This window comes from Phalacrocorax carbo, chromosome 6 (assembly GCF_963921805.1).
Source record: "Phalacrocorax carbo chromosome 6, bPhaCar2.1, whole genome shotgun sequence".
NCBI lineage: Eukaryota > Metazoa > Chordata > Aves > Suliformes > Phalacrocoracidae > Phalacrocorax > Phalacrocorax carbo.
In genome coordinates, this window is record NC_087518.1 from 24756036 (window position 1) to 24781752 (window position 25717).

The 25717-nt window shown below is 43.6% G+C and overlaps 1 protein-coding gene and 1 long non-coding RNA gene across 3 annotated transcripts in view; one reads left to right on the forward strand and one right to left on the reverse strand.

The window, feature by feature from the left end:
• LOC135313878 (uncharacterized) lies at nt 1-22858 on the reverse strand. The gene is made up of 3 exons (XR_010373369.1): nt 22402-22858; nt 4143-9179; nt 1-478 (listed from the first exon to the last, which is right to left on the reverse strand). It is a non-coding gene; the product is annotated as an uncharacterized LOC135313878 (long non-coding RNA).
• Nucleotides 22664-25717, forward strand: part of LOC135313877 (uncharacterized) — a 17789-nt gene continuing 14735 nt past the window's right edge. Inside the window, exons 1-2 of one of the 2 annotated variants that reach the window (XR_010373368.1) lie at nt 22664-22772; nt 23193-23293. Coding sequence is in view for 1 of the 2 variants with exons in the window: in XM_064454289.1 (XP_064310359.1) it covers nt 22674-22772; nt 23193-23622 (529 nt within the window). In the remaining variant the exon portion in view is untranslated. Of the gene's footprint in view, nt 22773-23192; nt 23623-25717 lie in introns of both variants that reach the window. The other variant, XM_064454289.1, reaches the window with a different exon arrangement.

The following is a 25717-nucleotide window of genomic DNA, read 5'->3' on the forward strand; positions in this document are numbered from 1 at the left end:
GCCTGGCCGAGCCTGTGTGGGGATGGCCCTCGGGGCGCTCGTGGAGAGCCGCTGGAGCACAGCCAGGGGAGCTGCCCTCTTTGGGAGGGGAGCACATCCCGTCGGGCAGCTCTGTCCAAGGGCTGGGACACAGGCCCAGCTGGGGCTGAGCCCACGGCTCTGCTCTGTTTTCCGGGCACTGTCACAGGGGCAGCGAGGAGTTCACAGTCCCCCAGAACAACCAGAAACCACAGCCAAGGGCTTTCTGACCTCCTTGGGGGCTGTTAGCAACAGCTTGTGAGGCTGAAGAGTGAGCTATTTCAGTCTCAAGACAAGTGCAAGATCCCCTTCCGTCGGCAGCTTCCAGGCTGGAGCCCAGTTTGGTGCCTTGGGGGACCCCAGGGCTAACGAGTCACTTTTGTTTTCCACCAAAGATGAAGCCTTGACTTTTCCATTCCTTCTTCATGTGAAATTTAAGGGAGTACGCTCTGTCAGGCTCCTGAAAGAGCAAAGTCAATCCCTGAAACAGAAGAGTACTCTCTCCAATTATTTGACATGCAAAGGGAACCCAGGAGAGCACAGGGTGTGTATATACCACCTGACCAACCTAGTGGCCTTCTATGATGGAGTGACTACATCAGCGGACAAGGGAAGAGCTACAGATGTCATCTAGCTGGACTTCCAAAAGGCCTTTGACACGGTCCCCCATATCATCCTTCTCTCTAGATTGGAGAGCTATGGATCTGATGGATGGACTGTTTGGTGGATAAGGAATTGGCTGGATGGTCTCATCCAGAGGGTCATGGTCAATGGCTCAGTGTCCAGATGGAGATCAGGGACGAGTGGTGTCCCTCAGGGTCCTGTACTGGGACGAGTACTGTTTAACATCTTCATCAATGCAATGGCATAGACAGCAGGATCGAGTGCCCCCTCGGCAAGTTTGCAGGCGACAGCAAGCTGAGTGGTGCGGCTGACACGCCTGAGGGATGGGGTGCCATCCAGAGGGAGCTGGGCAAGCTCAAGAAGTGGGCTCATGGGAACATCACGCGGTTCACGAAGGCCAAGTGCAGGGTCCTGCGCCTGCAGGGTCGGGGCAAGCCCCGGTATCAACAGAGCCTGGGGGATGAAGGGATTGAGAGCAGCCCTGTGGAAAAGGACTTGGGGGTACTGGTGGATGGAAAGCTGCACAGGAGCCGGCAATGAGCACTCGCAGCCCAGAAAGCCGATGTTATCCTGGGCTGCATCAAAAGAAGGGTGGGCAGCAGGTGGAGGGAGGTGATTCTGCCCCTCCGCTCCGCTCTGGTGAGACCCCACCTGCAGTACTGTGTCCAGCTCTGGAGCCCTGAGCACAGGAAAGACATGGAGCTGTTGGAGCGGGTCCAGAGGAGGGCCACAAAAGTGACCCTCAGAGGTCTGGAACACCTCTCCTATGAGGAAAGGCCGAGGGAGTTGGGTTGTTCAGCCCAACTGAAGAGAAGGCTGCGGGGAGACCTCCTTGTGGCCTCTCGATACTTGCAGGGGGCTTGTAAGATGGGGAGAGAGTTTTTAGGAGGGCCTGTTGCAGCAGGGCAAGGGGTAGTGGTTTTAAACTAAAAGAGGGTAGATTCAGAGCGGATATAAGGGAGACATTTTTTACGCTGAGGGTGGTGAAACACCGGCACAGGTTGCCCCGGGAAGTGGTAGCTGTCCCATCCCTGGAAACACTGACGGTCAGGCTGGACGGGGCTCTGAGCAGCCTGATGTAGTTGCAGATGGCCCTACTCATTGCAGGTGGGGTTGGGCTAGATGGCCTTTACAGGGCCCTCGCAACCCAAACCATTCTGTGATGCTACGATTCAGGGTGCTGGGAGCATCGACTGCAAAGACCGAGTCAATCTGAACGCGAAATATGTGTTAGGATAGGCCAAATGTCTTTTGCCTCTGAAAGCGTGTGGCAGAGGAAAAAGTATTGCTCGGAGCTGTTTTGGGTGGAGTGGAGCAGAACTTGCATTAACTTTAGTGCCTGAGAGTGCCTGGTCCCTCCACCTCCACAAATTAAACCAAAATGAAAGACTTGCCTGCTTATGCCCAACTCGTCATGTTCTCCTAGCAGGCTGACTAGCTGACTGTTGGGACTACCTTCTCCAAGGGCTTTGGTCAAGCCCTGGCCTGCTGGGGAGTTTTTTTTATCCTCCGTTCTTTGGCCCTCCAGAAGGAAAATGGAAATAACCTGAGAAAGAGTGTGCCAGCTCCCAGTGAGGGCTGGAGCGTCCCGCCCCAAGCAAGTAACCCTGGAAAGTCATCGTGCGGTCCTGAACAGACACTGGCATCCTTTTAACTACAAGTTGGTGTTGTGTTACATGCTAAGGCAATGTGCAGGATAGAAGGGGAAGTTTTATTTTTACCTATGAAGTTTCCATACAGAGATAGCGCTCATTTACTTTGGATAGGATGTTAGTTTCAGGAAGTATTTTGCTTTATAAATGTTCACAATATATCTTGGTTTAAACACTCAGTAGTCTGTCTCTGTGACAAACATACCTCAGTCTTTCCTTTATTTTGATTCCAGAATGAGAAATAAAGCACAGAAATTAGCTGAGAAATTTAGCACAGAAATTCGTCCTCCTACTTCTTTTACTCGGCTACCATCATCTCTTCAGACGAGAGTATTGGTCTGAGGGAAATGCTTGAATCTCCCTCTTTTCCTAGACAAAATATTTTAGGAAGAAAAAGCTGAGCTTTTCCTGTATCTCTTATATCAAAACCTCTTTATCCTAGGCCTTGGTCTGTCTGTGTGTGTTCTGTGCATCGCTGATTTTGTTGATATTCTCCGCTATTATTCTATATATTTTGATGAGTAAAGAATTGACACACATCTAATTACCTTAAAAAGGATTCTGAGAAAGAACCTGATCTTAATTCTCTGATTGCCATTGCCTTTATGGTGCAATATTTGCTTTGCTCCTGTGCTTTAGGGCCACCGGTCAATCAGTAAAAGCCCACCTAGAATGAATAAATTATGATTTAATGCTCTTCCAACTTTTCCCTCTCCTGCAGTGCTACTGTTGTCGTTTAGCCCCAGTCAACAACTAAGCACCATACAGCCACTTGCTCACTCCCATCACCCCTGTGGGATAGGGGAGAGAATCAGAAGGGCCAAAGTAAGAAAACTCATGAGTTGAGATAAGAACAGTTTAATAATTAAAATGAAACAACAACAACAATAATGAGAGAGAGGGGTGAAACCTCGGGAGGGGGGGGGAAAAAAAAAGCAAACAAACAAGTGATGCAACCACTCACCACCCGCCGACCAACACCGCTGGTTACCAAGCCACGATTGCTGCTTCCCCAACCCCTCCCCCGTTAACATACTAGACATGATGTCATATGATATGGAATATCCCTTTTGTCAGTTTGGATCAGCTGTCTTGGCTGTGTCCCCTCCCTTCTGGGCTTTTTGTGCACCTGGCAGAGCATGAGAGGCTGTTAAAGTCCTTGACTAATACAAGCACTATCTGGCAACAACTAAAACATGAGTATTATTCTCATACTAAGTCCAAAACACAGCATTATACCAGCTACAGTGAAGAAAATTAACTCCATCCCAGCTAAAACCATGACAGCTACACAGAGCAGAAAGGAGGGAATGGGCAATGAGAGACAGCAGCTCCCATATGATCACAAAGCATGGCACAGTCTCACTAAAGAAATAAGGAGTAGAGGTTAAAATCAGGAATGTCTTTTTTCAGTGACACTGTGTAAGAGGTTCAGTGGCACTCCCTGCTGTACTCTACATATCTATTTTCCACAGATGATGGTGCAGTCAATTTATTTTGGACTTATGTCATATGGTGGGGTAGCAGGTCACTAAAAATTTCATAAGACATGTTGTCAACCAAATAAACTAGCAAGATGTGTTTCCCATGTTTGCCAAATAAAAAGTTGCTCCCCACAGAGGGGACTGGAGATCTGAAGCCCTACAGGATCAGTCCTGAGACATTTGTTTCCAGTCTGATGAATATTCCCTTCTGAGCAAATGCAGAATTTTAGAAAGCAAACTAAGACCCCTCCTTCAGGATTCATACTCTTCAGTGAGTACCTGTAAAGGGTCATTCTTTCAGCCAAAACAAGAGATATTAAAATATGAAAGTATCAAAAAGAACCCCAAAACAACAAACCCCTACCATTCTGAAGGAGACACATGAGACACTAGTTGCGTATTTGAAGCTCAAAGCTTAGGCAGAAGATAGGACCCAACGGTAGGGCATGGGAATTTCATGAAACAGGTGTTTCTTTGCTTGTGAACCTGAAACACAAAAATAATACGTAGTTTTTCTTAGTCACTACATGTACCAGTGAGGAAATTCACCATGACAGCAATTTTGCATCTAAGAAAGTAGAAGAAAGATGCAATATTACAGATGTCTTTTTCTGTGCAGCTGTGACTTAGAAATGTGAGAAAGTTTTTCACTACAAAACTTCATGGCAGCTGTTCTCACTGCCCGACAGGACAGTCTCCACTGGAAATACCACACCATGCACACAGCAGCAAACACCGTCCTGCTAAAACCCTGCAGTGAACCAGGGACAGGCCACCATGGCAGGTTGGAATGTGCTAAACACTGCCGAGCGTCACCAATTCATACTATAAAAACACAACACGGGGGAGCTGGAAGCATCCCAGGCCTGGCTAAGTAGAGCGGAGGGTGACTGAGGGTGGGAAGGGGAGTCCACACTACTCCCAGAGTGTGGGATTTCCCTGTTGTTGCCTTGGAGGAGTTCCTACCCCACTTTTGCATTTCCTAGAGCTTTACTACAAGATCACAGAAGATCCTCTGAGCAGTCACAGGCAACACACTGGTGACGCAGGAGAGGGCAGGGAAGAGACCAACCCCCCCTTCCCAGTGTCTTCTGGACTGACCTATTGCAAACAGTGGTAGGAATAGACTGCCTTCATGGAATTTATTGCCTTCATAGGAGGCAATAAAACAACCTATTTGTATCTTTTTTTTTTTTCTTACATTAAAACCACAGCCTCTATGCTCTCTCTCTGTGCCAGTTAGTGACACGTGCCAGCTGCAGCAACCTGCGAAATTACAAACACCAGTTTCCAGTGCAGCCTCAGGCTCTGGGCTAGTACTCGAAAGGGTCTACACCAATATAGCTATTTTACAAGTAAGCTTTTAATAATAAAGGTATTTCATGTTGAACCAAAACTGAGAAGTCTAACACCCGTATCTGACTTGCAGGAGATCTATTCAGTTCCAATAAGTCAGGCTCAAGAAAATATGTGTGGACGTTGTCCATTTAGCCTTTAAACTGGCTCAAAATGGTGCTCAATCTAAAAACAAAAAAGCCACCACCAAAAAAACCCAACAAATACCCCAACAAAAACAAAAATGAGAAAAATATGACCATCACTGGCACAACCCCATCTTTAGCTTCCTGACTTGATCCGCCATAGTGGGCAATATTATGGTCACATTTCTCAGCAAAATAACCATTGGTCTATTTTCCTCCCCCGCCTCAATAAAGTCAGTACCGTCTTTTAAAAGAAGACATATGAACATTTACCAGGAGAGTAAATCCTCTATATCCTCATCTCTGTATATCCTCATATTACCTAACTGTTAATAGACTTGAAATAAAAAGCCACATCAAACTACTCCTTTGTCAGCCAGACCATGTTTTTGGAGGAATCTTTTATTTGACATACCCAGCACACCACAAAATCAAATAATACACAGAGGATTGCCCTGAGGTCTCAAAGCACTTTTGCTGACCTTGTCCTTGAGTTCTTGAAGAGATGCTCTGATGATGCCCACTTCAATGGTCAAGCAGAGATGGACAGGGATCTAAGCAGCCTGACTCCAAAGTCTCAAAAGGAACAACCCACCCTGCTGGCAAATAAGGTGGTTAAAAAATTCCACTGCTAAGAAGGGTTTCACGTCTCAGAAATTAGTAGGTGGAAGCTATCAAAAATGAGTGGATGTTAAAATAATACTCCCATTTGACTGACATATATATTTATATATATACGTCTTGAAAGTAAGTCTCAGTTTAAGCATTTCAGTGAATATTTTTTCATAGCATGTAAAGTTTTTTTCCAGGGTTTTATCTAATGTGAAAAAACAAACAAAACAAAAAACACACCAAACTTTTATGCTTTTACACATCCATTAAGGAGAATTTGACCATGTCACTCAAAACCTACTTTTTTCATAAGAACTGATTTATATTATATTGGACAAGTGAAAAACTATATGGTTCTACTGCAATATTAATGGCAAGTCCAAAATTCAACTCATGTCTGTGATTCCCACTTTTGCAGGCAGCATCAGCCAGATCTTCACCTGCCACGCTGACACTGAGTGTCTGTTGCATGTTCAGTGTGGTGTTTTGGCCCTTATTTAAATAGTGAAGGATTTGATGGTGTATTTTATAAAAATAACTGAATTCAAGCAAGCAAGTTAGCTCTGTAAATAGAAAGCACCATGGGAATGTTATCAATCCCTGCCCGCTCCATCCAAGTGAAGTGACCTTTGTACCATCATAAGGGTTAGGCAATGACAGCTAAGAATTAATAAATTGCACACTGGACTTCCATAAGATTAAAGAAAAACTGGTGGGTGCCCTTACATTGCAATTTATGCTACCAGTTTCACTGGTAATTGTAATAGCATTTGTATGCATGTAGTAACTGGCTTCCAGTGACTGAAAAGACAATGAATGAAGAAATACCATACTTTGAAACAGATGAATAGCTCTACTTCAGGAGAGATAGTGTATTAAATACCAAACAATGAATATACAACTTTACTTCTGAGAGCACTTTCTATTTCTATACTATCTGCACTTAGGAACTGAACGATCAATATATCTTTCTGCTGATTTCAGACTTTTTTTGACAAAAGTGCTTGGGTTATAACGTGTATCCAAATATCTCAAATACTACAACATTTAAAGTAATAAGAAAATAACTTTTCAGTACATTATCACGTTTATTATCAAGATGAATAAACTGAGGCCAGATAATGTAAAATGCTTGCACAGTGACCATAGCAAATCACAACCAAAAGGAGGATGGAGCCAAGGTGTCCTGTCCCTGTGGCCTAAGCGGCAGAGATCCTCCTTCAACCCTGGCTGCATTATAGCCCCACTGAGCACCAAGAAAAGGGCTCTACTGAGAGGAAACAAATTTACCCTTTATCAAGATACTAATTTAAAGTTCAAAAAATTCGAAGTGAATGTTCTACACAATAACATGAAACCCAGAAAGCATTCAGTGTTGGCAGTGACACTGGCTGACTGCAATATATGTTGAAAATAACACCATACTTTCTGTGCAGGGTTTCCATGCACTCCTATTGAGACTCCTGTTTTTACACCTGCGCATCCCATCTCAGTTACAGAGCACACCTCCTTCCAGCATCCTCTGCTAGTCTGCACCATGCAACACAACTCACAGGACACAAAGGTTATGGAAAAAGGAGAAGGACTAGAGATAAGAACAGCAACAGATTGCTGGAGAAACAACAGGGATCACAAATTAATTTCTAAATATACTGGTGACTAGAAAACTCTTGCTACAATCAGACTCAACATCCAAGCAGACATTTTGTCTTCAATTCCTAGCATACTACCCCCCATTTATTCCTCTTGCTTTCTTTGGGAAAGGTCTTGAATCAGAAAGATGTGGGGAAAACAACTCTCCTTAACTACTGGCCTGAAGCCTGCTGGCTTTGCTCCTACTTTCTAGCTAACTGACAGAGGTTTGCTACACATAAGAAAATTTATGTATGCCTGGGACCTGAATGCCAAATCTTCATTCCCATGCAGTAGGAATATCCCAAGTAAGCAGAGCACAAAACTGACCAGCTGTGCCCCAACCAAAGTTGTGATTGTGTCCATACATAGCTGTGAGTGAGCTGGAGATAACCAAAGAGGGAACATAATTGCTATGACAATCAGGTATTAACAACCCCAAAGGGCAACACCTGATCAGTGTGTGTGTGTGCACATGCACTCTTATCCACCTGTTCATGATTTTACTTGTCCAGTTACTTTGATTTCTTTCAGTCATTAATCTATTAACTCTAATTTCCTAGCTATTGTACAACACCTGATATATTTAACAGTAGATGAGGAATGTCTTATGTGGTTCCTGTACCCCTGTCTAAAAGCAGTGAGCCAAATGCTACTGTCTTGATAAATACACAGCCTTACTGAAAGTAATGGGTTATGCCTGTCGGAGACTTTCGACACTGGACACAGAAGCCTTTAATATATTTCAGTACCTGGCAGAAAGCAGTTACTTGAAAGTTCCCCAAACAGCTGCCATGTTAGCTCTCGATGTCGTTGAGTTATTCCATTCTCTAAAAAATGCACTTTAAAGACGTTAATGATAACAAAAGGAATACTTCTAACAAGGCATAAGCTGACTTTTCAAAGCTTTCAGCACAAGGTAATGAAAATATGAAACGAGTGAACAAAACCAAAAGATTCAATTCTGAATGAAAAATTACAAGTAATAAAATAATTTACCACCACAAGGAACTTCTCTTGTGTTGAGATGCAAAAGTCTTCTAATTAGAGTAACAGATGCTGGATTGTTTCAACATCTCCAAGCATTAATCACCCAAGAGCATACTTAAATCCAGACCAACGTGTTCCAGCAGAAAGAACACCTTGGTGTAATACAGTGATTTCGCACATGCGCTGGGTGGGATCAGAGATGCAGGAGATCCCATTAAACTGTCAGCATCTTGGAGAAGGGAACTGCCGCTGCCAAGGAGATGTTATGACAGAGTCTGGGGCAGGTTCTAGAAGTCTGGGGCTGGCGGAGAGGGGCTGTGCTGGCAGCTGTCAGGAAAGGGTTGTCTTCATGTGAACCACCACCATGGAAACCCTGAGACAGGCGCTCTCATGCCCCGTGTGTCTGGAGCTGTTCACGCCCCCCATCCTGGTCCTGTCTTGCACACACAACTTCTGTAAGCAATGCCTGGAGAAGATCCTGCTACACCAAAACTGTGACCACATCAATGGGTTTTTCCACTGCCCCCTGTGCAGGAAGGTAAGGAGGTGTGATTTTACATTGTCTGTAGAAGCTGGGCAGAAGACACATCTCACGGTTAGGAGACTTGCTTTAATATGAAGTGGCAGGTATGCCCCATCCCTTCACTGGAGACAGTTCTCACAAGGAGTAACGTGCCACGTCATATCTGTAATGAATGGAACAGGTTATGTGCGATCACTCCCATGTTTTTAACTGTGTGGCATCTGTGTTTCTGGTCCCTTAACACTGCTGCTGCGCTGAAACTTGGCCTCATGATCTTTGCATTTCTACTGCAAGAAAAATGTGCCAGTGCTAAATGTTATCTTCTTTAAACTAGATACTTTCTAGGAATCTGACTAAACAAGATATTTGCTTACCATTGTTTCCCAGTTTGACACGTTGCAGGTTTATTACACAAGTGAATCAGCAGATTCTCTTGAAATTTGGAACATACTTATTCTAATATCCATATTTTACAGACTTCAGTAAGTGCCAAGCCCACCGTGAAGGCTTTTCTTAGGGATAGATTCTGCCACCAAATGCTAATACCAAATGCTAACTTTAAAACCTTCTCATAGTCTTTATGGAGGCAAAACCTTAATTCAGCGAAAACTGCAGACATCTATATTCCCTGTCTAGCATGCAAGTAAATTTACTGACTTCAGGGAGTAAAAGGTTCAGGGCTAGAGTGTCATAATGCCTTCAGGACATGCCTCTAAATATTTAAAAAAAAAATACACTTTTTACCTGTTAACAGAAACTATGAGATCTCTCCACTTGATTTGGTAAATTCTGTATTTTAGACTAAACAATGCAATTCCCATTGGTTTAGAATAAACAGCCTATACTCAGAGGCAAAGTATGGGCAAGTGATACTCATGAGCCTTCATGTCACATGTTTGAATGAACTAGCTGTCTAGGTACTTCTGCAATATTTCACCATGGTTCAAATCATATTAATGTAAATATCAACTAAATAAAAATTATGTTTTTTTTCTACATTATACTGAATTATCAGAGAAACAAAGTGTGTCTCTTCCAGTCACAGAATCACAGGTTGGAAGGGACCTCAGGGATCATCTAGTCCAACCTTTCTAGGAAAAGCACAGACTAGACAAGATGGCCCAGCACCCTGTCCATCTGAATCTTAAAAGTGTCCAATGTGGTGGAGTCAACCACTTCCCTGGGGAGATTATCCCAATGGTTGACTGTCCTCACTGTGAAAAATTTCCCTCTGATGTCCAATTGGAATTTCCCCAAGAGCAACTTGTGTCCATTCCCCCTTGGCCTCTCCATGTGACTCCTTGTAAAAAGGGAGTCTCCACCTTCTTTGTAGCTACCCCTTAAGTACTGGTACATGGTGATGTGATCCCCTCTAAGCCTCCTTTTCTCAAGGCTGAACAAACCTAGTTCTCCCTGTCCTCATATGGCAGGCTTCCCAGTCCTTTGATCATCCTGGTGGCCCTTTTCTGGACCCCTTCCAGCCTGTCCACATCCTTCTTGTATAGCGGGGACCAGAACTGTACACAGTACTCCAGGTGTGGCCTGACAAGCGCTGAGTAGAGTGGGATAATGACTGCTTTATTTCTGCTGGTGATGCCCTTTTTGATGCAACCCAGCATCCTGTTGGCCTTTTTGGCTGCAGCAGCACACTGTTCACTCATGATGAGCTTTCTGTCCACCAGGATCCCCAGGTGCCTTTCCACAGAGCTGCTCTCCAGCCAGGTAGATCCCAGTCTGTGCTGCACTCCCAGATTATGTTTCCCCAGGTGCAAGACCTTACACTTGTCCTTGTTGATCTTCATAAGGTTCTTGTTAGCCCCCTCTTTCAGCCTATCCAGATCTTCCTGCAGAGCGGCTCTCCCTTCCAGACTGCCTACTTCCCCACTCAATTTGGTGTCATCTGCAAGCTTCATCAGGCTACACTTGATGCCGTTATCCAGATCACTTATGAAGTTGAATAACATTGGGCCCAATATCAATCCCTGGGGGACTCCACTAGCGACAGGTTGCCAGTTTGAAAAAGAGCTATTTACCACCACCTTCTGGGTGCTGCCTGTCAGCCAGTTCCCCACCCACTGCACAGACCACTTGTCTAGGCCATAACACATTAATTTCTCCAGGAGGAGTCTGTGGGGGACTGTATCAAAGGCCTTGGAGAAGTCCAGGTAGACGATGTCCACTGCCCACCCCATGTCAACCAGGCAAGTCACTTTGTCATAGAAGGCCACCAGGTTTGTCAAGCATAATCTGCCTTTAGTGAAGCCATGTTGGCTTTTCCCAATCACGTGCTTCATTTGACTTGTGATGGCCCCCAGGAGGATTCATTCCATAACTTTCCCAGGGATTGAAGTAAGGCTGATGGGCCTATGATTACTCGGATCCTGACTTGAGCCCTTCTTGTAGATAGGGGTAATATTTACCTTCCTCCAGTCCTCTGGGACATCCCCCATTCTCATGACTTCTCGAAGATTATGGGGAGTGGCCTCGCAATGAGGTCAGCTAGCTCTCTCAACACTGTTGGGTGGATGGCGTCAAACTAATTTACTATTTTTTTCATTTGTAGGTCACTTATTTGAGGAGCAGAGGAATTTTTGGCCTGCTACGAAATAGTCTAGTTGAAAGCATACTGGAGAAATTTAAATATGAGCTTGAAAAAATCTGTACTCAGGAGAAAAGACAGTTGTCCCAAATCTGTGAAGAACATGGAGAAAACATGAATTTGGTATGAATTTTTATCTATCCCTTTTCATTTTAGTAATCTGCACGCTTTCTATCCTATAAGTGCTAAGTCCCTACAAAGTCCAAAATTTTTACTGGAAATCCAAGTGGATGATCAATACTTCATGAAGTCCTTACATATAACAAAGTTATTATGATAAATTATATAATATTAAGATATAGAAATTCATTCCAAAATTATATAAAAAAAGATATAATACTGAATATTGATAAGGATTTCTTACGCAGAATATTTTTATCCATCCCACTGATAGGGGATTTTCTGCAGCAATTAGCAAGCAGCTTCCTAAACTTCAAAAAACTTTTACCTTTTAAAAAGACGAGTTCAGCCTTTTAGACTGAGTAACAGCAGAACTAAAACTATTCTTCTTGAACCTGACCACATGGTGTAAGATCTTCTTTGCCTTTTCTAAGCGCTATGCTAAAATGACAAAAAAGGACCAGAGTTTCCTTCCCTTTTTCATACTGAATACTCTATTTCCCAGTAATCCACTGATGAAGTTAGCCGCAAAAGCCACAGAAGCGTGGCTAGAGGTAAGCACATGGTAGTCCCATAGAAATCAGTCCTCTGAAAAGTCTAAGTTCTCATTCCTCAAGGAGTTCAATCATTCTACTGCCATTCCTACACCAGCACTTACTAGAGAAAGCAACACCAATAATAATCATAAATAGCTCAAAGACACAAAAGAAACTTCATTCATTTTATGGACAGGAAGACCCAGTGCCACAGATGGTGATTATTCATCACTTTTAGACACATTGTGGATTCATATTGTCCATTTGCCTTTGAAAACTGCATCTCCTCTTTGAATTCTGCCACCGGTTCCCCATTTCACTGCACTTCACTCAAGCCCCTCATTCACATATTCCAATTTTTTTTGTTTGTTTGTTACAAAATTACCTCTGCCTTCTGGTCTGCTCGTCAGCCTTACAATGCCATTTCAGTATCTACTCCTGTTTCACCAGTGAAGCCATTGCTCGTTGCATCCCACAAAAATGTGTGCCTTCATCGTTCAGGCACAAAAAGTACTTCCTGAGCTAAGCCATAAATCAGAGTTCTCTCTCTCCTATAAAATATCTTAGTTTGTGTGTGCTAGTATATGCATGTGTGACTGTACTAACATGGGAACAAAATTATAAATATAGGGGAAAAAAATTATTATCCTTCCTGCAGATATTACTTACCTCCATCATTCATAAGTTTTCTGGCTAAGGACTGTATCTTCATGTGCAGTTTTGCAGCAGTTTCCCCTATCTCCCATCACCAGTGGGTCATCTAGCACTAGGTATCACCAAGACACAAAATACTCTGTGCTGTAAAGTCCAGTAATATGGTTTATTGAATGTGAAACTTCCCTGATATCAAACTTCTATGAACTATGAAACTTCCCACCTGATGTCAAAATTCACATGGCACAGAGGAAGGGAGTACACATTTTTTACTCGGCAACTAAAAGGCACATGATTTGGCAAAACTTGTATCATGTACTGCAAATGCCAGCAGAAAACACAGCAATTGGTTTGGAAGACAAACACAGCAGCTTCACCAGCTATACTCAGTTTTGGCACTTCTAACAGTAACTAACAACAGACAAACCAACAAATTACTTGGATTATTTTACTTATACATAGATACTAACTCTCCTTGTGTATTTTTTCTCCCTCAGATGTGTCTGACTGACGATGAGCCAATATGCGCAATCTGTAAACTCTTTGGAAAACATGAGGACCACAATGTTGCAAAAGTATCAGAAGTTTACAGTGCAAGAAAAAAAGCATTTCAAAAAAAATTACATTTCGTTCATAAGAAATCTGAAGAAGCTAGGAAAGTAAGTGTGACTCATCTGAGATGATACTCACAAAATCCCATGATCCCCGGGTGATTGACAGAAGATTAGAGAGCTGCATTTTGATACTAGGCAGTTTGTAGATTTTCAAGAGAGGCTTAGGATATACAAGATAAAATGGCTTAGCAGGAAGAGAATAGGAACATATTTTAATCCTTATTTAGACAGTATTATAGCCCTGGCCAAACTGGCTCTTTGTCTTCTGTTCACAGAATCACAGAATGGTAGGGGTTGGAAGGGACCTCTGGAGATCATCTTGTCCAACCCCCCTGTCTGAGCAGGCACACCTAGAGCAGGGGGCACAGGAACACATCCAGGCGGGTTTTGAATGTCTCCAGGGAAGGAGACTCCACAACCTCCCTGGGCAGCCTGTTCCACTGCTCTGTCAATCTCACAGTAAAGAAGTTTTTCCTCATATTGAGGTAGAACTTCCTGTGTTCCAACTTGTGCCATTGCCCATTGACCTGTCATTGGGCACTACTGAAAAGAGCCTAGTCCCATCATCCTGACACCCACCCTTTAGATATTTATAAGTATTTATGAAATCCCCCCTCAGTCTTCTCTTCTCCAGGCTAAACAAACCCAAGTCTTTCAGTCTTTCCTCATAAGGGAGATGCTCCAGTCCCCCGATCATCTTGGTAGCTCTCCGCTGGACTTGCTCAAGCAGTTCCATGTCCTTCTTAAACTGGGGGACCCAAAACTGGAAGCAGTACTCCAAATGTGGCCTCACTAGGGCAGAGTAGAGGGGGAGGATAACCTCTCTCGATCTGCTGGCCACACTCCTTTTAATGCACCCCAGGACACCGCTGGCCTTCTCAGCCACAAGGGCACATTGCCGGCTCATGGTCAGATTGTTGTCCACCAGCACTCCCAGGTCCTTCTCAACAGAGACACTTTCCAGTAGTTCAGCCCCCAGCCTGTACTGGTGCATGGGGTTGTTCCTCCCCAGGTGCAGGACCTTGCACTTGCTTGTGTTGTATTTCATGAGGCTCCCTCAGCCCAGCTCTCCAGCCTGTCCAGGTCTCACTAGATGTCAGCACAGCCTTCTAGTGTATCAGCCACTCCTCCCAGCTTGGTATCATCCACAAACTTGCTGAGGTTACGCTCTATCCCATCATCCAGGTCATTGATGAGTATGTTGAACAGGACTGAACCCAGCACAGACCCCTGGGGAACACCACTAGTGACAGGGCTCCATCCAGGCTCTGCTCCATTGATCACAACCCTCTCAGTTCTGTTGTTGAGTCAGTTCTCCATCCACCTCACTGTCCACTCATCCAACCCACACTTCCTTAGCTTGCCTATAAGGCAGCTATGGGAGGCCATGTCAAATGTCTTACTGAAGTCAAGATCGACAACATCCTTTGCTCTCCCTTCATCAACCCAGCCAGTCACACCACCATAGAAGGCTATCAGGTTGGCCAAGCATGATCCTCCCTTGGTGAACACATGTTGACTGTTTCTGATGACCTTCTTGTCCTCTACATGCCTGGAGGTGACCTCCAGGATGAATTGCTCCATCACCTTTCTGGGGATGGAGGTGAGGCTGACTGGTCTATAGTTCCCCAGGTCCTCCTTTTTGCCCTTTTTGAAGAATGGAGTGACATTTGCTGTCCTCCAGTCCTCGGGCACCTCTCCTGTCCTCCACGACCTTTCAAAGATGATGGAGAGTGGCTCAGCAAGAATATCCGTCAGCTCCCTCAGCACTCGTGGGTGCATCCCATCGGGGCCCATGCATCTGTGAGGATCCAGTCTGCATAGGTGATCTCTGACCCAATCCTTCTCAACTGATGGTAAGACTTCCTTTCCTCACATTTGTCCTCTCTTCTCTGGGGGCTGAGATGCCTGAGGACCAGCCTTAGGAGTAACTCCACCTTCTCTGCATCCTGCATTATCAGGGCCCCTTCCTTGTTCAGCAGGGGGCCCACTGTATCCCTATAGTCTTCCTTTTGCTGCTGATGTATTTAAAGAAGCCCTTCTTGTTATCTGTGACATCCCTTGCCGGATTTAATTCCAAGTGGGCCTTGGCCTTCCTCGTCATATCTCTGCATACCCTGACAACATTCCTATATTCCTCTGAAGTGGCCGGTCCCTTTTTCTACATACTGTGAACCTCACCTAGGTATAACATGAGTTTTGAATACCAAAGCTTTTCTCACATCTTCAAAATTTGTTAATGCTCATTAACTAGATGAAAAAACATACTAAGACATATTACTGGATGTGGGCTTGCAAGATTTAACTACTGTTCTCTGTGAAGAACATGCAGTACATGCAATCTGGCATCCCAAATACTCTTAGTAATGCATGTACAGAGCACAAATATTCCTGCAGAACACCCTGCGACCAATGTCTTTGCTAGGTAAGTGGGCTTGCAAGGAGGCATTTAAGAGCTGGTGGAAAAAGCTGGCACCTCACTACTCTTTTATCTTCATCTGAAGGGATCTTGTGTTTTAATAGTTCCTAAGTCTCAAAGCAGGTGGCTCATTCTTTGAGAGTAAGACATGCAGACATCACCTGGAGACACTCATGTCCTGATCAGTACAGTTAACACTCTTACTCTGCTCCCACCTTGCTGACCTGCAGGGGATCCCATTTTCCCAGAAGTGCTTCTGTCTTTCATGTGACTTCACATTCATATGAAGAGCAAGCAGGCTACATCTCACCTGAAAAAAACCATGCAAACCCAAACAATTTATACAGTTTCTCTCATTGAACTGACTACTGGTCCCCTCCTCTGCTCACCTTGGTGCTATCTCCACAAAGAAGGCATGAGCACAGTGCACAGTTGCCACAGTTTCCTAAAGAAAATCACGTTCCCAAGAAAAGACATTTTAAGAGATCCGTTTTGAGAAGCACCCTGCAGTTCAGGTAACTTGCTAAACTAGAGACAAAATAGCAAAATGTTTCAGAATGCATTTAATATTATTTATATTTTCATTTGGCTTTGAGCACTAATGGCTGCCAAAACTGTAAAGAGTACAGAGCCTACATCATATTTTTTTAAAGTTAAAAGTGCATTTACCTATTCTGAACATTACTCAGTGACATGGTTATGATGCGATAAATAACTTTTCATTAATTTATTTCATGCAGGAAACTGAAAAGCTGATTAATGAGCTAACAGCTGGTGCTACAAACACCAAGGTAATGATTGACACAGTTGGAATGGGTTTGCTGAAGGGCATATGGTATCGAATGGCTGAACTGCAATCCAAGTTACACCATGACTATTCTACAAAATTGGAGAGACTGCAGGTAATCTCAAATGAGGCCAAAGCTTCTGGACAGCTTTATCAGCAAATGGCAACCCTCATGGAACAGCATGAAAATTCTGTACAATTTCTACAGGAAGACAAAAAATTCAAGGGAAAGATAGAAAAAGTGCTAGAAGAAAAAGCCTCATATCAGGACCTACCAAAGCATAAAATTTCAGTGCAACAGTATTTTGAAGAGCTCATCAGAGGAATTAACATCAAGGATTATCTCCCTACTACATGCGAGGAGGTGCTTTCAAGTACCACTGACATAACCCAGACATGTCAATCAGAATGTCCTGCCTTTGTTTTTTCAGATCGGAGTCCTGATCGCCACTTCTGCAAAGAAGTACTGCAACAATTTGAGGAGTCAAGTGACATCAAGCAAGATAACTTTGAAAACGCAGCTGCCCTTGCACTGCAGCACTAATGTGGACATTAGCATTAGTGAAAATTCAGTTTCTAGAGATTTGCTGACAGGATAAACTAAATGCTATCTCCTGACATTTAGCCTTACTTTCCCAGTCATATCTGCTGTCTATATATTACATCAAACAACTGAAAGGCACTTTGAAAGGTAAACAGAATGAGAGGTATTTAGTATATATGCTCTGTTGTACACTTTATTGTACCAACACAAATTGGTAACTCTTGGAAGCTGACTCTAAAAGGACAGCCTAGGACAGAGTAACACAGGCTGTCTAACCAGGGTGGATCTAGAGATGTCAGGGAAAAGGAGCCTGTGTGCAGTGTGTGCTGTGAATCCTTCCTACCACCCTGACAGCTTCAAGTGCTTCAAGTTTATGAGAAATGTAATTCACAATCTAAGCACTAAATCTGACCCTTAAATCATGACCACACACAGTTAATTCCATATAAACCTATGTACTAAGGTTAGGTTAATAACTTATTTAAGGGGATTACAAAATAATTTACATTTATTTTAAAACGATAAATGCTAGGCTACAATACTTCACATATTTGGTAATCTGCCTGATACTTTTTCTGGAACAGTCAACAATATATTCATATAAGCACATCTTTGAAAGTTTTGACAGGTCCAGAGCCTACCTACCGCATTTTCCTTACATCATTTCCCTACACTCCTTTGCTAATTAATACAAAAGCACTTCTGGTTTTCAGGGTAACATCTGCTCAATCTCTGCACATTTTAACTTTGGAAAACTTAAAAAGTTATCAGCTTGTTTTTCTTTTGGCTCTTCTGGTAGTATCAGAACTACCTTTCTGGAAATCTAACAGAACCAAGACATGTCAAATAGTACTCCTGGTACTATGTGAGAAGAGATCCATAGGATTCTGGAAGATTATGATGTTCCACGTGTAGGAGGCTTTCCTTTTAAAATACTGTTTCAGACCAGGCCTGGAGTTTGTCATGATCAAAGCCCTGACACAAAGGCTTACAGGATCAGCCCTGCATGCCCCCACTCAGCACAAAGCCTCCTCGTGCGAACAGAGACATTGCTAATGAGGGCAACAGATGAGACTGGGTATTAGTTCCCCACAGCTCCTTTGTATCCCACATGAAAGTGGGATGACAAGCATACCAGTGCAATGCAAAAATCAATTCTAAAAAGAACAGATATCATGTCCCCAACTGGTTTTGCACAAAAATGACCCCAAACTTGCTGTCCTAACTACTCTCAAGATGGTTTTGAGAGAACATGCACCAGCAACTCTATTCTCAACCTGTCTTGATGCACATGCTTAATGCAAGAAGTGGGAGACACAGTCCTTGTACCAAATTCTATTTGATGCTTTTAGCCTGGTTTCCAAGGTATGTGTATGTGTCCAGCTTTCTTCCCCTCATAGCTTGTGAACCCACTGACCACTTTCAATCCAATTTAACTGAAGTAAGTGTGAAGAGAGTAGGTTCCCACAAGCTTCCTGATGGTCTTCTATTAGCAGCTGCTCTGAAAAGAGGGGGCAACGTAAGTTCAAACTTTTTTGACATTACAGGATTAACATGGGAATGGTAGAGAAATATGAATGGCCTAATTGTGAGAAAAAGCTTCAGCTGTCACTTGTACATTACTAGATAACGGAAAATCCAGAAGCAAACAGAAAAATGGAATCTAGGTTTCACCAGTTCCATTGCTATGTGACCATGCACTTCTATATTCACCAGGCTAAGATGCTCCCTCCAGTCCCAGTGTTGCCAGGTCTTTTCACACTTTTTTCATCTTTACTATTTTGACCATCTTCTAATTTTGTATCATTTGTAAAGGCACATGTACTGACATTTTCACTGTTATGCAGAATGAATAGAACTGAGGCCAACTGTGAATTTTATCACCCTTATCTCTTGCTTCTCACTTAGAGCCTGCCAGGTGCTGCCCTAAGATGCTGTTCAGGTGTTGTTTAATTGTAATGAATGTCGTGTTCAGAAGGTAACCTGAGCTTTACATGGCTAAGGTTACAGCTTGTAATCGCTTGCTGCTGCAGTCAAGCAATGCTTAGCAAGTCAAATGCTCAGAATAACTTCACTGTCATTTACGATCTTTTACATTTGGTGCAACTGAAGCTCAAGTATGGTATGAGGAAATCTGCAGCAGCCAGTGGCAACATACTGTTTGCTGCATCTACCAGTTCAGGTCAGAACTTGGGCTTTCTACATCACCCCTTTTTCAAAGAACTTTATTTGACAGATTTATCATAAGAAGTGGTTTATTCATCTGAATTATTTTCTTCTGTACTGATACCAACTGCATTTGCCCAAAGGGTTCGTTTTCAACGTTTCTACGCTGTGATCCACTCTCAAATGAGGCAAAGGATTTAGACTCTCCAATTCCTATCTGTCCTAAAGAAATAGAGAGTAAGGTGAGCAGAACTACTTGGCACTGTTTTGCAAGACCAAAGACTCTTCCTAGGATATTACATTTCAAGACACAGAGTTTCAATGTCTCTTGAGCTGCTTTTAAAATAATTAGTGCTATTGAAAATGGCCCGCTAATCCACAACTATGTACGCTCCAGTAAAACAGATGGGTTGCCATTTCTTACTGAAATACAAGACTTCAGTTAGGCAAAAAGTCATACAATTCACTTTCCAAAGAAAAATTTGTCATGTCAACAAGTGTGTGGCGCTTGATCGGACATACTGGGGGTTTTTTCTCTTCTCTAAGCCAAAAACAATGTCACTTCCCAATTATGGGTATTATGAGCAACAGCCACCAATGAATCAGCGTACATCTGCAAAGTGCAGGCCCAAAAGAACACAGTCACTCAATAAGTATTTCCTGCTTTGAAAATAAACGTGTCATCCATAGAGTGCTTCACTTTTGAAAAATGCTTCTGTATCCCTCCTCATTTATCTGACAGGTAGGCTTGACTTTCTTACTACAGCACTCTGCTCCCCAGGCAAATCCAGCCCTCCAGCAATCCTCACTATATACAGCACAGCATGTAAATTACTAAAAATATGTACTCGAATTTACATTACAACAATTTACATTACTCTTACAACCTTTCTGAATATGACTTCTGAAAAATAACATTTAATAACTACTAATTCTAGTAAATTCTGTCTGTGTGCTAACAAGAATTATTACGGTGCCTAAGAAGAATACAGTGGTAAGATGGTATTGCATTGCTGAATGTGTTACTTGGACAGTCATTTCTCTGAGTATTCACACCCCATCTTGTGACCTACAGTGGAAGTGCAGGAGCTACCAAAACACTCTTCCGTTGTACCTGGCAGACACCTGACAAAAGTTTCTCACCCTTACACGGGCTGTAGCTTCTGCATTCATCAGAAAATGAGTCAAGTAACACCTGAAAGTAAAGATGGAGAAGTAATTTAACAGCCAGCCGAATTTATTTGACAAAGTTTTACCTGCACAAGGATGAAAAGACCTTTTAGCTGTTGAGGCATCTTGATTTAGTTTGTTAGGGATGCAAGATGTCTGCCTTATCCAGAACAGGTGTTGGGTCATTTTTTAAACTGTTTGTTGCTCTCATCACCCAAAACAAGGCTCCATGTTCCCCTCTTGCACTTGTGACAAAAATAATTATTTGTGAAGACAGGACACCACACACATAAGAACTTCATCATGCAAACTGTATAAACTTTCACAAAATTGTTAAGAACTCACAAAAGTTTCATTATTTCTAAAATTTCTCAAAAGAAGAAAACAGAAAAGCTTACTCACAAAGAAAGACTGACAAGAGTACTCTGTGCATTCATGCATTTTTAAAGTACCTCTATCCCAACGATGTTGTGAAAATTAAGAGACCCAGAAAACATATCTGTGTTTGAAGTTTGTTTTTAAACACAGCATTTCCCTCCCTGAGCTTGTATTAGTCCTGATGACTCTGCTATTGCAGACACACTAACAAGCTGAATCATAGAATCATGAAGGTTGGAAAAGACCTCTATGATCAAGTCCAACCATCAACCCAACACTACTGTATCCTCTGACGAATCTGATGTACCTTATATCCCCTGTGCATCCCCAGAACATTACAAAAATCAATCAGGAATATAACCAGAAAAAAGTATTTTGATAAGTAACAGCACACTAATGTAACACTTCCTAGTCAGATTGCTTCTGAAGCAGAACAGGATAAAACCCATATGCAGACATAGAGAGAAAAGTGTATACAAAGTTTGCCAAAAATACACAATTCACAAGAGAGCGTTAAGAGTGAGCTAGAGCTGTATCTCACCCAACTGCAAAGGCAGTCACTTGAAAACGGGAATCACTTACAAGGGTGGGTGGTAGAAAAGAGACTCTTCTTCCCAGCATGGAAGAGTTACAAACTCATTACTTCAAGAGCTCATCAGGATCACAGGGAAGGGTGAAGGAAGAGAAGGTGCTTCAGTGGTCACTGCCCAATTAAACATGATTACAATCTATCAAAGAATGCTATCAGCAAAGCAATTAAAACTCCAGTTGTGTTGCTCATTCAACCATCTACTTAAATAGACTACAAGAATACAATGAAAACAAAAGCTGTCAATACCAAGAAAAGCCACTCTTGCAATGCTGAGAGGCTAACAAGAGCTCTGGATAGAAACTGCATGTACACATAGCCTGTTTATCTGGAATTGTTACTCCTCACCCCCGCAGTAGAGCTTGGTAAAGGCAGACATTGCCACTGAGCACACCAGTTAACATATTCTGGCTGAAGTTGGTGTTTGTGATTTACCTAGTGTTGCACTACTTAGCACCACACAATAGTTTGGATGGCCATTGTTTGGAAAGATGCACGCACCCATGACTAGTCTCACATCTTTCTGATCAATTTCCAGTCTAAGCAGCTTATGAGAAACAACACATCAGCTGCCAGAAGGGCAATGGGCCAAAAGAGACCCAAAGCTACTACGGCAGGTAACAGCATTAAGAAGAACCAGGGCTAGGGGCTATCCTGGAAACTCGAGCTGCTGCCGGCCCTCAGGCTACCTACCAACGGCCAAACAACAGCGGGCTGGAGGACGCACACACACAGTGGGCTGGCAGCGAAAGGCCACCCAGGGTATTCCCTCAGAAATGGGAGGTGAAGGGACAGTCAAGCTCATGAACCCATGCACAACTTGCCATCTCCCACGCAGCCGCCGCCGGGGGCGCCATTTCAGAGTTACCCCCTAAAGCCGCCTGAAATAAATGGCGGAGGGGGCCGAGACCCCTTCCCTGCGATCCAGTGGAGAGAGAGAATTCCAGGTAGAGGCGGTACTCCGCGGCCTTAAACCCAATAAGCGTGAGAGGCGGTGGGTAATAGACGGCTGGCCTCCCCCACCCATTGGCTGCAGTATGCGGGGCTTGGTGCCCGCTACCAATGGGACGGGCGGCGCGGGATGCGTCGCGCTTTCCCGTGGTGCCGCGCGGCAAGCAGCGGCAGGAGCGGCCGCGACTCCATCCGGGTCCTGGCGCAGCTCCGGGTCACCCTGCGGCAGGTAATAGGGCGGCGGCGGCGGCTGGTGCGACCCTCGCGGGGCGCCACCTTCGCCCGCGCGGCAGCTGGAGAACTGTGGGTAGCCAGTAGGAAGCGACTGGTGGGGCCTGGGTGCAGGCGCGGCGGGCGGGCCGGGCCGGGCCCAGCCTGGTCCTCCCCTTCCTCTCCCCGCCGCGGGCGGGCGGGCGCGGGGGCCTCGGCCTGGCCTCTACTTGGCGCTGCCGCCCTGCGGGTCGGAGGTTGTCTCCGGCGGGGGCGCGGCTCGGGCCGCGGGCGGAGGCGGTGGTTGCGGCCGCCCGCCCCGGCAAGAGGCGAGGGTGCGGCCGCTGCTGCTGGGCGGGCTCACCCCGCCGCCGGTGTCTCAATTATTGTAGTTATTTTTCTAATTGAGGCCTTTTTTTCCTCCTCCCCCCTTCTCCAGACTTACTTGAAGGCCCGGAAGTGCCGCCCCTGGGCGCTCCTGAGTGGTGGGTTGGCCCCGGTTCCCGCCGGGGATAGGCTGCGGATGCCGTCAGCGCCTGGGTACGTCACTTCCGCTATCAAGTGCGTGGGCAGGAGAGAGACCTTGGCCGCGGGGGGGAGCCTCCCCAGCCCCTGGTACTGGGACCCGGGGGGGACCTGCCGTGCGCAGAGGTCTACACAGGCACCCGGCATCACCTGGCAGCACCAGCCGAAGAAAGTTGTGGCGGAGCAGGGCGCAGGGTGGCGTGAAGGGGGGTTTACGCTGGAAACCGAGGGAGCAGAAGTTGAGAGGAAGAAAATACCGTATGAAACCCCTGTCCGCGGGCAGTTCGGCGCGCTGTCAGTGAGAGGCGGGGTGGGACGGCAGGAAGCCAAACTCTTTAACACTGGTCAGTGTGCGCTATGCTGATCGTAGCTGTCGTTTTGTGTTGTTATTGGTGTTAGCGGAGGGTAAAATGCGCCCCTGGTACACAGTAACGTGCTTATGGTGACTTTCTTCTGGCACAGCACAGTCGGTTTTAGAGAAATATGTTACTCAAACCAGTTACATTTTTATGAATTATTTCTTGTTAGGGTGGAAACTCAACCTGATGTTCAAGGTTATGGTAATCCTTATTTATAGATTTGCCTTTTCCACGCTGTCTATGTTCTTTAATTGTACTACTTTGCACAGACAGTTTTCTGACTGTAATGCAAGCCTTAACTGGCATGAAAAAGTTGCTTCCATTAAAAATGTATCTAGAAATCCTACTAAAAAAATGCTTAATCATAAGGGTCAAATTCAATCCATGATAGAATTTTTGACAAAATGATCTTTCAAAAGCAATATTATTTCTTGAATTTAATTAAAAGATATTTAAGAAATGGGGTATCCTCTTCCTAATTCTTCAAGTGGGTAAGCATCCCCAGCTGCCAGGGGGCTTCACCAAAACAGTTATTTACTGGTGTGGCTCCTATTGTAAAATCTGACATATGCTGTTCACAGCAACACGTGGGTATTAAATAGCCTGAACTTAGTGAAGGACGTGTTTACAGTTGTTGTTCTTCAAACTTGCTGCAGTCTCTCCAGTGTAGTCAACACACAATAATAGATTTAATAGGATTTGTTTGCCCTACAATAGCTAGGTTCATGAAGAGGGATGTATTAAAAAGCTGTATTATGACATTTTTAATATAAGATTGTTGATTTTAATTTTTTTCATTGAGCTTTTCACCAGGTTGTACTCTGTATATCTTAAATGCAACCTCACTTCATATACGTCATGCTAGGAAGTCCTTTTGCATGAGACTGGAGACTTGGCAAAGGGAAGCCTAGATATAATGTCAAATAACTTGCTTTGTTTTTCTGCCACTACTAACAAGCTGTATCCTTATTTCACTTTCCTTTTGATAAATGCCTTCTGTATTTTCCTCTGTTGTTAGTAGCAAAAAACATCAGTTTGTTTGCAAAATAGTGAAAAGCTCCCAGGGCTTATAAAGGGCAATAGATCTTTAATTATATTGTCAGTTGTTAACAACATACGGCATTCTTGAAAATGTTCTCATGCACTAACTTCATTATTTGCTGAATTTTTATAATTATTTTATTAACATGCAAACTTTATGCAGAAAATGTTAGCCCACTTACTAGGAGCATGTCTTAAGAGACACAAAGCTATTGAATAAATACACACCGGTGTATCTATAAGTAAGCAGTCTTCCTGATTGAAGCAGGAACAAATAAGCAAAATGACAGTTCCCTTTGAGAAGCGCGCTGAGACCTTTGTACCCTTTGAAGCTGTAGCTAAACTGAAGTGTACTCATACACATATTTCTTCTGCCAGTGTACTGACAGGCATGTATTCAGAAAGGATTTGTGAAAACCTGGTAACATTTTCTTGTAGTCATTTTCCATACTATCATGTGTTATCTAATCTCACTGAGGTTTTTTGCCAGTGTTTTACAGTACTGTAACACATGTACCACTTACACGCAGGTAGCATATTATTAATGTTGTAAAATTGTTTGTGTACAGGAAGGTGCTAGGATTTGTATTACTTTGGTTCTTTGTTCATATTACAAATTATTAATAATGATCACATACTTTACTTTTCCACAGGTGGTGTGCTTCATTCGGTGCATGAATGGGCAGTGGTGACTTCTAATTTCTTTCAGGATGTGGTTTCTGGATATTTATATTCCATCTGTAACTACATGGTTAGAAAAATAAGTCAAAATCAAACATACTAATTGGAAATGTGGCAAACCAGTAATATGTCATGTTATAATTACTTAAAACCAGAATGCTTTGTTTTAAAGACATTAAATATAAATGGGATATAGATTTTATAAAAAAAAATGGTATTTCTCATTGAGACAGTAGATAATTACATTACTGATGGCAAAGGTATTAATCGTGGTGTTTTGTGGAAAAAATTTCCAAGAAATACCATAGTGGATGCATATCCCTGTCTAGGTGTGTGGACTTTGGTATGGCTTGTGCTT